The 17,411-nt window shown below is 46.0% G+C and overlaps 1 protein-coding gene across 2 annotated transcripts in view; it reads right to left on the bottom strand.

The window, feature by feature from the left end:
- Positions 1-4,071, bottom strand: part of Slc25a13 (solute carrier family 25 member 13) — a 190,417-nt gene extending 186,346 nt beyond the window's left edge. Inside the window, exon 1 of one of the 2 annotated variants that reach the window (XM_051151955.1) lies at positions 3,893-4,071. In XM_051151955.1, coding sequence (XP_051007912.1) covers positions 3,893-3,907 — 15 coding nt within the window. In that variant the 5' untranslated portion in view covers positions 3,908-4,071. The remainder of the gene's footprint in view (positions 1-3,892) is intronic. The other variant, XM_051151957.1, reaches the window with a different exon arrangement.
- Positions 4,072-17,411: the final 13,340 nt, after the last annotated feature.

Genomic DNA, 17,411 nt, shown 5'->3' with positions numbered 1-17,411 from the left:
ACTAGAAGGGTGAAGAGCCAGGCTGGATCACTGAGTAGCTGAAAATTGAACAATTCCTAAGACTTTTTTTTTTCCTTAGTGTTGTGACAACTAAGCTACTACATGCAAAGCACTTGGGAGGACACCTGGCATACAGGAAGTGCTCCGTAAACAATCCTTAATTAAAGCCTGATTTCCAGGGAGGAGCCTAATAACTTCTCCTAAGTCATCACTCACACTTTCCCCATATGGCTGACTAGTCACATGTTACCATAGAGTATGGCAGACACACTCTGGAGCCAGCGTGGCAGGATTGGCATGCCAGATGTAGATTTAGAATGTCCTAATCAGTAGGTTTTAGATCTCTCACATGACAGTTGAGGGTTTCTGAGTCTTCACCTATTGCCGGGATGGCAGTACTAATATCTAAATCAAAGGACAGATTCATCGGGCTGAAAAACATTTGGAAAGGAAGCTGGTATCTGTTAAGCACTCCATTGTGCCAGCCATTATTTCATAAGCACATAGTTTGTCCTGGATGCAGCATGTATTCTCGTTCTCCGGCTTCTGATCTGCTGTTCCTGACACTGGGGTGAATCTTTTCTTTTGTTACTTATTCCTCCTGGGACATAGCCACATATCTGAGACGTCTTCCCTCAGATCAGACCCCCTCTGTGGGGTCTCTAGTTAGGTTTTTGGGGTGGTGGGCATTAAGTTTTTTTGCTTGTTTGTTTTGAGGCCAAGGTCCAGTTGGTGTTTGCACTGGGGCTAGTCTCATTTACAACACTACACAGATGACAGAATACAATTTCAAATGAACCAATACCCAAGGACAGGGGAAAACATCAACAGCATAACACCAGTCCTTCGGAGCATTTTCCTTTTTTAACTAGTGCTTTCGTTGTCTCACCAAACTCCTGTCTTTTAGTTCCAGGCTGATTTAAGCCCAGCAACATAGAGAGTGTCTGGGGCTTACATATGAACAAGTCTTCTGGCAGAGCGTGAATGGGCAGTCTCTAACTTCTCAGTTTCAGGTAGTTTAGCTGTATCCTGCTTAATGCGTAAACTTAACCAGTACCAAGGAAGCTGTTGAGACAATCTCAAAAACACTAATAGTTTCAGATCACTATTTCATGAAAAAACAAGTAGCACCTTTACTGCCGAGTAGTGACTTGATGGGAAGAGGCAAAATAGAAAGATACAAAGGAAATACGTATACATGTGTTTGAAAAACTACAAAGATAGAAAATCAGATGGGATTAGGAAATGCATAGGTGTGGCTACATCTTTCCAGTCAGTCAACGTAAACATTGCAATGGTTTACTATAGCCAAAGTAACAGGGAATTCCCTCACAGCTGTTGAGTTCCCACACTGAGAGGCAGGTTTTGTAATACTCCATTCCGGTGGCCTTTTCTCTTTCAAGGGCTCCTTAATCTTTTACAGATACACCAAGTCTACCCCTAGGTGAGATTTTTTTTTCTTTCCCATCTACTGTTCCACATAGGCTCAGCTAACTGCCAACATGGCTTATTACACTCCGTGGAAAAAGCAAGTAGCACAGCCTTTATCTCAGGACTGCCCAGGAAACAACGCCCCGAACTCAATTCAATGGGAGACATTCACTCTTGGACTAAGTTGGACCCGTAGCAGCTTCCTCTGGGACTTTTCAAGACTACGTTGACTATAATGTCCTTGATGTATGAGAGGCATTACAAGAAAGGGCCTTATGGAATTCACAGATGTGTATTTGTGGTCCTCAGTGGGGTTTTTTGGGGGGGAAGGGGGTTGTTGTTGTTGTTGTTTTTCGAGATATAGTTCTCTGTGTAACAGCCCAAGCTGTCCTAGACTTACTTTGTATACCAGGCTGGCCTTGAACTCACAGAGACGCACCTGCCTCTGCCTCCTGAGTGCCTCTCGGTGGTTTCTGAATGGAGTTCTGATACAACATAAACAAGGACATGGAGCCCGATGTGGTCTTGTATGTCTTTAATCCCTGCAGTTCAGAAGATGAGGCAAGTGTACCTCCATGAATTCAAGGCCGCCCTAGTATACCTAATATGGCCCTGGCTGTCCTGGACTCACTTTGTAAACCAGGCTGTCCTCGGCCTCCCACGTTCTGGGACTAAAGTTTTGCATCACAATCCGAAGCTTCACCTTACCTTCTCTTTCTCCTGGCTCTCTCATCCACTCACAATAGGTTTTATTACGCCCTATTGGATGGTAATTTTATGTCTATATACGTCAGCATCAGAACTGAGAAGAGGTGACTTTCAGTGAATAAATAACAGAGAACACAGGTTTCCAAGCACTAGAGGTGAAAGGAATGTTTCGCTTTCCCCATCTCTCATGATTAAACCAAATTGTCCCTGACAGGATGTGACTTAAGTTTTTAAAATGCAACTGAAAAGTTAAGCCTGCTCCGTTGCTTGACGCTTCATCTTTACCAAGTCTCCCATTGCATGTCTAGGCACATGCCTCAATTTACTGCCCGTTACTTTTCCATATCAAGTAATACTACTTAATTCCTGAGCAGACAGACAAATGAAGTGAGAAGAGTGGGCATTCACTCTAAAGAACGCATTCACACCCACCGCAGTATGGATTCACACCCACCGCAGTATTCTAACACCATGCAAAGAAAGGGGCTACTGGCTTCAAAGAGCTAACGTAGCTTCCAACATAAATCAAAGTGCTTGTTCACAGACACAGGCACAAGTGCATCCAGTGCACACGCCTAGGGGTTACACTTGGAGGAGTTACAGAGAAAGGCCACTTAGGGCACCCAGTCTAGGAACAAGAAACCTGCAGATTTGGGGAGCCAGGAGAGACTCTAGTCACAGAACAGCATTTAAATATATTTGTCTGCTTACAATTTCCATTGCAAATGTGATTAGTTTGCTTGAATAAATAAGAATATGATGTGTTGGCCATGTTTTCCTCCTGAGGGTTATCACAGAGTTTTGATTAAGGACAAATGTTGGAAATGTTGGGTATATTTAAGTTCACTGCACTTAAAATGATCTAAGAAGTTGTATAGGCTTGATTAAAGGGCTGCCTTCGTGAACTTAAAATTAAAAGTAATAAATTCCAATGATTTGAGTGATTGGGACTGAACATGGTATTCTGCCAGAAAAGTTGAAATGCAGTCCAGAGAAGCTGAAATGGGGTGCAGGTTCGAACGGGTGAAAGAGGAAAGGTCAATCTCTCAGAGCTGCCTTCGCTCTGGGTTCGTGAACGATTCACATTACACAAAATTCCTTTTATGTAGAACTTCACAGGACTGACAAGCTCCCAAGACAATCTGTTTTGTCATTTCCAAAAAGAAGCCTCTCCAAGGCTCGGAGGCTGGCTTGTAAGTGTTGTCAGATGGAGAGAAGGAAGGGAAGGATGGAAGATGGGAGATGGGAAGTGGGGGAGGGTAAGGGTCCGGGTCTAGCTGTGCACACGCGCAGGCCAAGTCTCCCAAGCACTTTCCAAAACGGAAGTCAAGGTGACTTCCCTACCGGCGGGAGGGCGGAACCCTTGAAACGTAATAGGATCTGGCTTCGGCCCCTCTTGGGGCCCGTAGAAGGAGAAACTCAGGTCTACAACAGGCGAGTCACAAGCAGGAGAACCCCGAAGTGGCAGAGGGGTTTGTGTGACCCTAGGCTCTTCCCTGCCCCCAGGCTACCTGGCCCCAAGCGCGCGCTCCTCCTTGCTGGCCCAGGCTGTCCCGCGGGACACCGCTCCTGGCCTGGCCAAGTGGGAGTGTCTGGCTGGCAAAGTTTGTGCAGCCCGATCAGGCCGCGGTACCCACGCCGCCGCAAGTGCAGTCCCTTGTGCACCCCGGCAGCTGCAAGATGGAGCCCCACATCCACTCCCGCCGCCTGCACCGCGCTGGGCGCCAGATTGCCCCGGCTCGGCCACACTTACCTTGGCGGCCGCCATGCTTCCGCCGGGGTGCTGGCGGCTTTGGGAACTTCTCTCCGGCTGCCTTGGACTGGGGACCCCGGCGACTCACTTCCCGTCCCGGCAGAAGTGGGGGTGGCGTTTCGGACCGGCAGCGTGCGCGCCTGGCCTGCCTCCCCACGCCCTCCCGGCGCGGGTCATGCGGGCGCCGCCAGCCCATTGGCTGGGCCGACCAAGGCCTCCCGGGCGCGCGTGATCCGAAGGCCTCTGCCCTGTAGCCTGGAAGAAGTTCTAGTCAGGGAGCTGCTGTGGGACCAGGACACGTGACTCTAGCTGTGCTGTCCAGTTTTAGCAGCCACTGTGGTGGATACCCCGGAACCAAGGAGAAAAGCAAACCACTCTTCTGAAGACAGGTGACCTGGTAGGAGAAGCAGCTGCTTGGGCTGGAGCTAAGAGCTAGTCCTGGGCCGGTGAGAGAGCTGAGTAAGAGTGATTAACACGCAACACCTGGAGGTTGACACACATACTCTCACAAATGCACACCTACTTGAGGCAGGCTCTTGCCAGGTTCTCCATGCTTCAAGGTAGACCCCAGTATAGTGCCATTATGAATCCCCAAAGTACTGACTGATAGAGGAAAAGATAACAAACAGCTGGCCAGCCTACTTTGTAGATCTAACTTGATAAAGCCTTGAATATAGTACAGAAAAAACACATTTGTAGAGCTATTGTGCGACCACCCTATACCAGAACAAAAGAGGTCAAGGCCTTAAAAGAGGTGACAAACCATAGAAATCCTAAGGGCTAGTGAGAAGGCCAACTTTGTTAGCTTTCCTGTAAACCACTAAGGCTATAGCTTGCTCCCAGGTCACCATAAGAATAACAAAGACAGAAAGGCTCTCCGAGATGACTCCTGAGGTCAGTATGTCCAAACCCAATAATAAGAGATGTGATGCCCCAACCATACAGAATGAGGAGAGACAGGAGGCCCAGAATTGCTGGGGAACCCCAGGGTTTGGTCAGAGAAGGCAACCTAAACTTAGGGACTGGTAGAGGAGGAGTCTGGCCTGTGTTGTGGAGGGTCTTGGGTGCCCTGCAGAAAGGTGTGCACTACCTAAGGGCTTTTTTACTTACTTATTTATTTTATTTTATTTTATGTGCATCAGTGTTTTACCTTCATGTATGTCTTTGTGAAAGTGTCAGATCTTGGAGTTACAGATAGTTGTGAGCTGCCATGTGGGTGCTGGGAATTGAACCCGGGTCCTTTGGAAGAGCAGTCAGTGCTCTTAACCGCTGAGCCATCTCTCCAACCCTACCTAAGGGCTTTTTAAGGCTGGAAGCAGCACGTCTAAGTTCCAGTGTAGGTGGAGCTCCACTCTGTTACCAGAATGTATCCCAGATTCACAAGTTAGAAACTAAATCTCCAGCGTAACGTACTCAAGTCCTAAGGACTAACACACAAAAGCCTTCATCAAAGGTGTTGTAACCCCTACATTGCCAGCACCAGGAAGGTAGCGCACACCTGTAATCCCAGCACTAGGGAGGCAGAGACAGGTGGATCTCTGTGAGTTCAAGGCGAGTCTAGGACAGCCAAGGCTACACAGAGAAACCCTGTGTCGAAAAAGAAACAGGAAACGGGCTCGCTCATAGTAGTGCGTTTCCTCTCATTGTCTTCCGCCATGTAAAGCCATAGCTTTCTTCTCTCTGGAGGATACAGGATTCAGGGAGCCATCTTGGAAGCAGAAAGACAGGGCCGTAACTTGACCCTGGATTTTTCAGCCATGGTGACAACTAAGAGGAATAAGTTTTTATCCTCTGTCTCAGGTATTGTGTGGTAGCATCATGAACCAAGCTGACAACCTGTTTGATGTACGTAGGATGTGGCAGGACTAAAGGACCAGCATATCCAAACAAGATGGATTAGAGGGAGACAGGACCAACAGAACAGAGAGTATATGGAAACAGTGGGCTCTAACAGCTGGCTGCATGTAAGATTTATATGTGGGCTCCCAGCATCATTTACACATGGCTGTGTGGTATGGATGTCTAGAAAGATACCCAAGATTAGTAATAGCAGAGGGGTTTGGAGATGTCTGTCTATATAAGTATATATTTGCCGCACACGGACCATGGTAGAGAAGCCGAGGAAAGAAGCATTCTTTGCCTTTCCAAGGGCTCATGATGTTTCTGGGGCTCTGAGGCCCGTGAGCATCTCGTTTCCCTCTACCTCAGCTTCTCAAACATGGCCTCTCTGCTGTCTATAACCTTCCTGTCTCCCATTTTAGAAGGTCACGGTGGCACACATCTGTAAACCTATCCCAGCACTTGGATGGGGGAAACAGAAGGATGTAGTGTTCCAGGCTGCCTGGGATACACATGAAAAAGCACTCTGGGTTGCATGTAACACTTAGGGAACCACAGAACTTTCTGTCATAAAAAGGAATGCCATCAACAGGCCCCAGGATATGGACATCTTTCAACCCACTGAATACATCCCTACTATAAAAATTAGATTGTAAACATGTGTTTAAGTTACTTCAATTTACGTTTAATTCTCACAGTGACATAAGTGACTTGTCTCATTTGTCCTCTCCTGTCCCCAGAACAACTCCCCCCCCACACACACACACACACACATACCGTTTAAAGTACCTGGCAGGTTGAGCAGAAGATTCCTAACAGCAGTGTCTTAGATTGGGCCATTATTTGGAAGTTGAAGATACAGTCAGTTAAGATGAGGTCATACTAGAGTAGGGAGGGCCCTTAATATGACATGACTGGAGTTCTTATCAGGCCAGATCTGCACACTGAGTCCTGGACAGTCTGAACCAGACAATGAGAACAACAAGAAGAAGACACATAAAATTTTCATATGATAAAAGTAGAGATAGAGCGATGGAGCTATAGGCCAAGGAGTGTGAGGAATCTATGCCCACCACCTTGCAAAGCTCCCTTGCCTAGCAAGAAATAGGAAGGGGCTCTCCCCACCTCTGAGAAACACAGCCCCACTGATTTCCTTGGCTTGGAACTTAGAAGCCACCAGAAATGTGAAAGAGCACATTTCTGTAGTTTGAAGCCACACGTGTTGTGGTATTTTGCTCTGACAGCCCTCGGAAACAAATATAGGAATGCAGCTCCCCTAACCACCTGTGCTTTATAGCACATTTTGCCAACCTTGCTGGCTGGGCGAGCAGCCAACCCAAACCTCGGAGAAAGCTCACTGACTGGAAGCCATACAGTGTGAGCGTGAGCCCAAGCTCAGAAGAGGGAGTGACGTGGCCGGTTCCGAGAGTCCACTGTTCACAGGTCGCCTAGGCCTTGGGAGTGCCCTTTGACCATGCCCTTGCGTGGTCTGATTTTGTTCAGCTCAGTTAACAAACAGGCAAACAAAGGCTTCCACCACCACTGCCATTGTGCCGGCCAGAAAGGCTATGGAGTCTAAATGCAAGCCACACACACTAGCCAGCTCCAGGAGGTTTTAGCCAGGTGACTAGGAGATGCATTGCATGTGGGACAGAGGGAAGTGAGCACCATGAGAGGGAGAAGCCCCCAGGTGTTTATATCGGGGACTGAGGCCACCTCGGGACACAGGGGAGTGTTGCACACACCCTCCCTAAGAGTGGGCTAAAGATAGGCCAAAAAACACCAACCTGCTCTTAATAGACACAAATGAAAAAACTGTGTCAACGTTTTTAGAGTTAGGAAGGAAGGAAGGGGAGTGAGGAAGTGAGTCAGGAGGAAAGAGGCATGAGACACCTTGGGCAAGTGTGATTGTAAACAAGTCCCCCAAATTTTTGTGGTATTATGCTCTGTGAACACGCCTTTCTTGATTTCTTTGGGTTTGTGAGGCAGCGTTTCTCTGTGTGTCCTTTGCTGGCCTGGAACTCAGAGATTTGCTTGCCTTTCCTGGGACTAAGGGTAATGTACCACGAAGCCACGCCTGACTAAGACTTTCAAAGCAAGTCCCTACCTTCTGGAGACCTTTAAAGTGAATTCGTTTCCTTGATAATGTTCCTAGAATCCACCCACATTCCCTGGGTCACATGTGTTCGGACCTCAGACCACATCTTTGTACAACGTTAAAGCCAGCAGCCCACCAGGCATGGGGGTACACGCCTTTAATCCAGCATGCCAGAGGCAGGCAAGCACTGAGTTCCAGGCCAGCCAGGTCTACAAAGCAAGTGCAGGACAGCCAAGGCTACACAGAGAAACCCTGTCTCAAAAAAAACAAAACAAAATAAAAAAAAAAAAACAACAACAACAACAACAACAAGACAGCCAGAAGCCTAGGCTCCAGTTCCATAGCACCCTGATCTCATCTTTGGCCTCTCTCTTCCTCATTTGAGCATGCTTATAGCTACATTTTGACCACCACCCACACCCAGATAATCCAGGAGAGCCTCCCAATGACAAACCCAGAGACTGTTAGATTAGTTTACTAAAACTGCCGTAAGGCAACTCCAGAGCTGGGTGTGGTAGGACCTGCCCTTAAACCCAGCATGTGCTCTTAGTTCAAAGCAACCAGTCTCTATCCATAACACTGTGAGTTCCAGACCTGCCAGTGAGACTCTTACTGAGAAAGGAGAGAGAGGACAGGGGGAGGAAGGGAGGGAAGGGAGATGGAAGGGAGGAAAACACTAGAAACTTGGTGGCTTTGAACATCAGCAGTTTATTAGGATTCTGAAAGCAAGTTGCTGGCAGAGTTTGTTCCTCTGGGACTTCCCTTGTTGATCCTGAGAGCCACCATCTTCCTATGTCCTCCCTCTGTGTCTTTGTCCTGTTCTTTTTAATATGAGGACTCCAGTCCTGTTGGGTGAATCTGAATTCATTATAAAACTGTGACCCTTTTTAAAGACCAAAGCTCAGTGTCCTTCTGAGTATCAAGTTAGAACATCAAGACAAGAAGAGAGGGAGAGATGCTCAGCCTCGAACAGTTGGCAAATTCAATTGCATCTCTGTGTCATGTAGCAAAATAGACTCCCAGGTTTCAGGACCCGTGACATTGTTTAACATGCCCTGTTGGGAAATGCTTTCAGAGACATTCAAGAAGCACTGGTTCTTTTTTTTCTTTTGGTTATTTGAGACAAGGTCTCTCTGTGTAGCCCTGGGTATTCTGGAATTCGCTCTGTAGGCCAAGCTGGCCTTGAACTCACAGAGATCAGCCTGCCTTTTGCCTCTCAAGTGCTGGGATTAAAGGTGTATGCCACCACTGCCCGTCTAGTTCTTAGAATACTTCTAACCATGGTCCCATATACTCCCAGTAAGGTCAAGATGATTACTCATGGTAATGGCATCAAAAGTCCTTAATGGTTGAGCCCAGTTTTAAGCATCCAGAGCCAAAATACCCTTGGTCTTGCACCAAACCAAAGTTTATGTTTATGACCTCAGCTGAGGTCCTTTGAGGAGAGCCATGCCACTCAATGCATAGACAAATCCAGCTTAGATCATCCTGGTCCTCCAGTGCACTTAGAGATGCCTATTAGAACTGGCAGGTGCTTGGCAGCTCCTCCTCTGAAGAAGCAAGGAAGGGCATAGTGGGTGATGCTCACGGCGAACAAGTGGCCCTGTGAGCACCCAGCATTTGAAATGTGTCTTCAAAGAGCAGCAGGCATTTCTGAAACATTTCCAAAACTCTACAAAGAGTGCCATGGTGTTTTAATTAGATGCTGGGTAAAACAGTCTTATCCAAACCAGGTTTTGTTTGCAGAAGAAAAGGAGTTCTACTCACGAAGTGGCCAATCCTGTGGAGATGGGAAAGCTAGCCTCAAATCTTCCTCCTGCAGAAGGGCTTAGGGAGATTTGTGGGATAAAGTAGGAGGGTGGTCTGAGGCATGGGAGGCATGAGAGAGGTAAGGAAAAACTGCTGTCTTCAGATATGTGGAGCCGGGACATTAAAACAGTGTTCTTTTTGGCAAGGGTTCTCACAGGTATGAGTTGAATGTATGTAAATCACTTGGCACATGGAGAAAATATTAATGACAACATTATGGGAGGGGCAGAGCAGCATCAGAGATACCTCTAAGTCTAGCCTTTCATTATTTGGCTACCAGATGATGATAATGTATGCCTCAGGCCTGCTATCTCCAGACCTTCAAAGGCAGAGAAAGCTGGGGGTGGGAATAAGTGAAAGAAATCGGGCAACTTAGAAGCTGGTGTGTGTATGTACTGATGATGGTGTGTGTGTGTGTGCACTGATGGGGTGACTCCAGCCACATACATGCTATTGCTTGCTAGGCCTCAGAGCTATGTACCTCCATCCCCCCTAAACTTCCTGTCAGGAAAGGCAGACAACATGAATGCACTTAAACGTTTTGGTTTTTTTTTTTTTTTTTTTTTTTTTTTTTTTTTTTGGTTTTTCGAGACAGGGTTTCTCTGTGTAGCCTTGGCCATCCTGGACTCACTTTGTAGACCAGGCTGGCCTCGAACTCACAGCGATCCACCTGCTTCTGCCTCCCGAGTGCTGGGATTAAAGGCATGCGCCATAAGAACAGCCAGTGGTAGCTCTGGAGCTCCAGTTTGAAGACACGGAAGCAGGCTTCCCCTGTCTGAACGTGTCGGGAGGATACAGTCATGACTTCAGCCTCAGGGCCACCAGCCTTGGCAGCGTCTCAACTTATTCTCTGCTTCTGCCACCTAAGACTATTAGGAGCCCATTGCTGAAAACAGGCAGCACATGTAGCTTCTGAGCTCACTCTCTTTAGTTTGTAATGCAACTAAGATCTTTGTTTGATTGGTTTGGGGTTTGTTTGTTTGTTTGTTTTTTGTTTTTCGAGACAAGGTCTCTCTGTGTTAGCCTTGGCTGTCCTGGACTCACTTTGTAGACCAGGCTGGCCTCGAACTCACAGAGATCCGCCTGCCTCTGCCTCACAAGTGCTGAGATTACAGGCATGCACCACCACGTTTGGCTTGGTTTGGTTTTTTGAGACAGTGTATAGCCTTGGCTGTCCTAGACTTGCTTTGTAGATGAGGCTGGCCTCCAGCTCACAGAGATTTGCCTGCCCCTGACTCCCCGAGTACTTGGATTAAAGGCGTGTGCCACCACACCCAGTGTTTGTTCGTTTGTCAACTAAGGTCTTTAAGCAGGAAAAGATGGAGGGTGAAAATGAAACCAACCATGGAGAGAAACAAGGAAATGCAAATTCTAGCTGACCCCAAAGTCTAGGTCATTGCCATGAGCCTGGTCCTCGTGGGGCTCCACCACCTCTTAGGTTTTCCCTGTCCACTGCCACAGGATGCCCTTGGGCTGCTGCACTTGGCCTCTGCCTGGAGTCCTGTCAGCCCCTCTCCCAGGTCCTGTTTCTTATCTTTCACATCCTTGGCAGGCGACTGCTAACTTTTCTTTGTCTGAAGCCCTGCTTTGTACACTTTAAGACTTGTCATGCTGGGCGTGGTGGCGCACGCCTTTAATCCCAGCACTCGGGAGGCAGAGGCAGGCGGATCGCTGTGAGTTCGAGGCCAGCCTGGTCTACAAAGTGAGTCCAAGATGGCCACAGCTACGCAGGGACTTGATCCTTTTGGTAAATGACCTGACTCATGGACCCTCTCCACGGTGTCAGCGGTGACTTGAGACTAGGGGGAACTGGCCTAGATTGCACTCATTCTGTCAGCTTTTTATGACTCAGTTTCTCCACTGATGATCTTGGTCAGGTTCATTTACAAGAAGCACAATTAAGCCAGGCGTGGTGGCGCATGCCTTTAATCTCAGCACTCAGGAGGCAGAGGCACGCGGATCGTTGTGAGTTCGAGGCCAGCCTGGTCTACAAAGTGAGTCCAGGACGGCCAAGGCTACACAGAGAAACCCTGTCTCGAAAAACAAAACAAAATAAAACAAAACAAAAAAAGCACAATTACATACTATCATATACTATTTCTTTTCCTGTATTTGCTCAGATGACAGGCAGCTTCAGGCAGGAGATAGAATGGGAAGACCATAGGAGACCTCAAAGCCCATTCCCCCACAATGACACTCTTCCTCCAACAAGGCCTCACCTCCTAATAGTGCTTCATGCCCTAGGGCCAAGCATTCAAACACATGAGTCTCTAGGGCCCATACCTTTACAAATCACCACCCTTACTAAACCTCCCAAAGCGGTGTTGTCAACTGAGCACCAAGTGCTCAAATATCTCCATCTATCGAGGGTATTGTCCTTCAGACAGTACAGGGACAGACTTCTTGATCCCATCAGTTACCCTGGCTGTATACCTAGGTCAAATAGGTGACTTTCTAGTCCGTATGACAGAACATAAAAGTTACTTAGCTACCTCAACCTGTATGTCATACTCTATAACAGCCATTTGCCCCTGAAACCTGGATCAAGATAGTTCCTGGTAGAGCCAGCCCCTAAAGCCAAAACCAGGTTTTTGTATTTTTAGGTGCCATAAACTATGTAGTCATATCACAGAAGTAATAATGGTTTGAAATGTAAAATGCACCCTACAGACTTGTTTTCAATGCTTGTTCCCTAGGTGGTAATCTTTTCTTAGAGAATTGCGGAACCTTTACAAGTTGGGATCTGGCTGGCAGAGGTAGATAACTAGAGTGGGTCTTTGAAGTGCATTACCCTATCTCTAGTTCTGGTTCCCGATACACCACAGTCTGAGCACCCACTGCACATGCTCTATGACCATGTGCCGGGGAGCTCAGCAGTACTCTCCCCACCATGGTGGACAGAAATGTCTGGAACTATTACCACAAGCAAGCCTATCTTCCCTTCTGCTTTCTGTCAAATACTGGGTCACAACAACATGAAACTAACTCCGAAGAGATGGAAGAAAAAAAAAAAATCTATTCAGGCCTAGACTCTCCTGACCTGTAAGGACAGATCACTGAGCATTTGGAGCACAGGAATGAAAAGTGATGTATAGCCGGGCATGGTGGCGCACACCTGTAATCCCAGCACTCAGGAGGCAGAAGCAGGCGGATCTCTGTGAGTTCGAGACCAGCCTGGTATACAAAGTGAGTCTAGGACAGCGAAGGCTGCTCAGAGAAACCCTGTCTCGAAAAACCAAAAAGAAGAAAGAAAGAGAGAGAGAGAGAAAGAAAGAAAAAAAGAGAACTGAGATGTGCTGAAATGATGAAATAACACTGAATTCCAAGATTTTGTGAAGAAAGAATATTGATTAGATATTCATTAAATATGTCATTAAATATTTTTTACATTGATTGCTTTTGAAATAATATTTATTTTATATATCTGGTTTAAGTGAAATATATTTTGAAGTTAGTTCCATCTGTTTGGTTGATTGGTTTTGGTGTATTGAGACAGGGTATCTCTGTGTAGCCTTGGCTGTCCTAGACTCACTTTGTAGCCCAGGCTGGCTGCAAACTCACAGAGATCTACCTGCCTCTGCCTCCCAAGTGCTGGGATTAAAGGTGTGAGCCACCATGGGCTCCATCTGCTTTTTTTTTTTTTTTTTTTAATGTTTCTTAGAAAATTTTAAAATAAAAGCTCCACAGCATTTACCTTTTTTATAGTGTTGATGTAGTTCTAGGTGTGTGTGTGTGTGTGTGTGTGTGTGTGTGTGTGTGTGTGTGTGTGTGTGTGTGTGTGTAGGAGTGATTCATGGAGAAGCTTCGGATCTCTGACAGAAGACATTTCACCTCATGTCTCCCAGCTTGGTCTCTCTTGTACTGTAAAGCAGTAAGCTAAGGAGTCCTGAAATGTGCAGAAACTCCCTGGAATGACCCGAGGGGACAATTCTAAGGAGTCTCAAGTTCCATGACGTCATATGAAGCAAGGTGATGGAGTGGAGTCCAGAGCCAAAGTGGAGGAAGAAGCTGAGATGTGAGATCAGACTGCACAGTCCTGTTCTGCTGTGCACAGACCACGTGGCACATCGCTCTTTCTCACACGTGTGAATGTTATAAAAGAAAAAAAAATGAGCAAAGTACACACAGATGGAGCCTTTTGAGTTAATGTGAATTACTTATTTAGAATAGGATTTTTATTTTGTTGCATAAGGATTTTATTTTTTCTTTTGGTTTCTGTTGTTGTTATTTTGTTTTGTTTTGTTTTTTCGAGACAGGGTTTCTCTGTGTAGCCTTGGCTGCCCTAGACTCACTTTGTAGACCAGGCTGGCCTCAAACTCACAGGGATCCACCTACCTCTGCCTCCCAAATGCTGGGATTAAAGGTGTGCGCCAGGATGGGGCATTGTGGTACACTCCTTTAATCCCAGCACTTGGGAGGTGGAGGCAGGTGGATTCCTGTGAGAATTCGAGGCCAGCCTGGTCTACAAAACGACTCCAGGTTAGCCAAGGATATACAGAGAAACCCTGTCTTGAAGAACCTAAAAAAAATAAATAAATAAAGTCATGCGCCACCACACCTGGCTTTCTTTTGTTTTTTGTTTCTTGGAAACAGGGTTTTTCTTTGTAGCTCTTGTTGTTCTGGATGTGCCACCACGCCCAACTGCATGAGGGATTTTTAATTTTTTGATTATAGGAGTTTTTGAAAGCATGAAGACAGTCAGGAAGAAAAATGGGGCCCGGGAAGATGGCTCAGTGGGCAAAGTACTTGCTATGTAAGTAGAAGATCTGAGTTTAAATCCCTAACACCCACATAACAGCCCAGCCTGGTGCCTGCATCTGTAATTCCCAGCACCAAGTGGGAATGAGGTGGACATAGGAGGATACCTGGGGGCTTGCTGGCCAGCCAGTTCAGCTAGATGGTGAACTCTAGATTAACCAATGAGAGACTCTGACTCAAAAAAAAATCAGGTGGAGAGTGATGGATGAAGACACACAACAGTAATGTCAACTTCGGGTCTCCACAGGTGCACACATGGACAAAAGCACCTGCACACATGTGCAAACACAAATATACCGAATACATGCACATTTTTAAAAGAAGAAAAATAAATAACCTTATGATTCCCTTAAGCTTGTTATAGTTATTTTAACATTTTAGTAATTGTGGAAAATGGAAAGCTAGAAAACTTGAAGTAACTTTCCAGGTGGTGGTGACACGCACCTTTAATCCCACCACTGGGGAGGCAGAGGCAGGTGGATCTCCATGAGTTCGAGGCCAGCCTGGTCAACAGAGTGAGCTATTGAGCTGACAGAAGCCACGAGAATCTTGGCTTGGAGACAAAGGATAGTTTAATACTAAAGCAGTGCCAGCATCTATAGCCAGAACATGACCCTTGGTCCCCAAGCCTCAGTTCCTACAGGATAGCATCTAAAGTGCTAGATGATACCTTCATTTGCAGTGGACAGCAGTGGGAAAAAGGTAGCTTTGCTAACTGCTCTGTAGTGATGCTGTCCTGCATTGAGGAGCTTCAGATATGTCAGGAGGACATCTGGCCATCCATGCATCAACAAGGTATCCATGAATCCATTGTGGATTATCTTTAATAGAAATACTAAATTAGGAGCTTCCATTATATTTTCTATAACGTCTGATAATACTCCTTTTTTCACGTCCAAATAGAGGCCTGTGTGGGCCTGGCACAGTTTATCAACTTTCTTCGCACATTCCTTTGCCACAAGCTTAATGTATAATCTACAGAGAAGCCTAGACAGAGATCCTTCTGTGATGCAGCTGCCTGTTCCCACACGGACTGTGTCACGTCTACTTCCATGGGCACAGTCAGGGCAAGCCATCCCTGCTCTCCCAGCAAGATTGCAAGTGTGCACCGGAAGTGAGGGACTCACTCCGTCCCTGTTGAGGATGATAATGGGAGCACAACCTACACCCTTCGTTGCTTCCTACAACAGCCGCACTCACTGAATATGGCTGAAGTGTCTCCAATGGCCCAGACTTCTAAAAAGAGATCTCACCAAGAAGCTGCTATTCCCCAAGAGAGATGTCATTCTAATGTTGGCATGCATAAGTTATGAAAAGCCTTCACGACTGAAAGAGACATAATCATCATTCGTGTATAACAGATTTGTTTGTTCTGTAAAGATTCATTTCAGTTGATTAATTATCAGTATCTGTTGGGGGGGGTGTAAGAAGGCTGCTCTGATGAGGGGATTGTTGAGGTACGTGTTTAGAATATTTATTAAGAAGCATGTATTGGGTAAACAGCATACTTATCATATTCTCTCTGCCTGAGATCTTTCTTCCTCAGAACAGATTTTTGCATCAAGGACCATGCATTTGTTGGTTTCCAATCCAATACACTCTATTTTTTTGGTGGAGGAAAAAAAAAAGTGTGTGTGTGTGTGTGTGTGTGTGTGTGTGTTGTAAACATCCTCACATCCAGTTAAAAATGATGTTTGGATTCTTTTGTTTCGAACAACATTAGGAAAAAACATTCTAAAAAGAAAACAAATGGCTATCTCTAACCACGTCAAGTTTGATTTTTGTTCTACCTTGAATAGCATGAGTACTTTCTAAAGATAAGTGATAAATTGTGTAAATTAACATTAGACATTACATCCAGTGTGACCAAGTGTGGCTAGATTTCAATTGAAAATTTAAGCTCAATAGTCCTCAACAATCTGTATGCAATTATCTTCAAAAACAGTTGTGCTTTGTATTGGTGAATAATACTAACTACTATTTATGAATTCCTTACTGGGGCTGGAGAGATGGCTCAGTAGTTAAGAACACTGGCTGCTCTTCTAGAGAACCTGGGTTCAATTCCTAGTACCCACATGGCAGCTCTCAACTGTCTTGTAACTCCAAGGTCCGACATCCTAACACATATATACATGCGAGCTAAACACCAGTGCACATAAAATTAATTTTTTATAAGTTTTTTTTTTTAAGAAATGGTTTCTCTGTGTAACAGTCCTGACTGTCCTGGACTCGCTTTCGTAGACAAGGCTGACCTCGAACTCACAGCGATGCACCTGACTCTGCCTCCCAAGTGCTGGGATTAAAAGTGTGTGCCACCACGCCTAGCTTTTTGTTTTTGTTTTTTGAGAAAAGGTTTCTTTGTGTAACATCCCAGGCTATCCTGGAACTCACTCTGTAGACCAGGCTGGCCTTGAACTCACAGAGATCTGCCTGCTTCTGCCTCTCGAGTGCTGGGATTAAAGGTGTGCACCACCACACTGGCTAATAAATTATTTTTTTTTCTAAAGAATTCCTTACCATATCATATATCAGTGGCGTGCTTTAGATAAGCATTTTATTTCATTTTTACAGTGTCCTTGAAGTTGATATTATCACCTCCTGACTGTAGGGTAAGAACACAGGTACAAAAGAAGTGTGCCACTTCTGACATTCCACTAGGCTCTGTGTTTTCCCAGTGCCAGGGCTCTCAAAAGCTATAGTTCTTAGGCAAGGCCATGGACTTGGGGTTAAAAGACCAGGATTCTTTGTTGTGGTTGTTGTTGTTGTTGTTTTGGTTTTTCGAGATAGGGTTTCTCTGTGTAACAGCTCTGGCTGTCCTGGAGCTTGCTCTGTAGTCCAGGCTGGCCTTGAACTCACAGAGATCCACCTACCTCTGCCTCCCAAGTGCTGGGATTAAAGGTGTGTACCATCACTGCCCGGCAAGACCTGGATTCCCAGCCCTAGCAATATGATCTATATGGCATCTTTATTCTTGATAGGCACCAGCCTTCCCATACCTTCTTCTCCTTCCGCAGT

This window comes from Acomys russatus, chromosome 10 (genome assembly GCF_903995435.1).
Source record: "Acomys russatus chromosome 10, mAcoRus1.1, whole genome shotgun sequence".
In the NCBI taxonomy this organism is placed as follows: Eukaryota; Metazoa; Chordata; class Mammalia; order Rodentia; family Muridae; genus Acomys; species Acomys russatus.
This window is presented reverse-complemented; position numbering and strand designations above follow the sequence as displayed.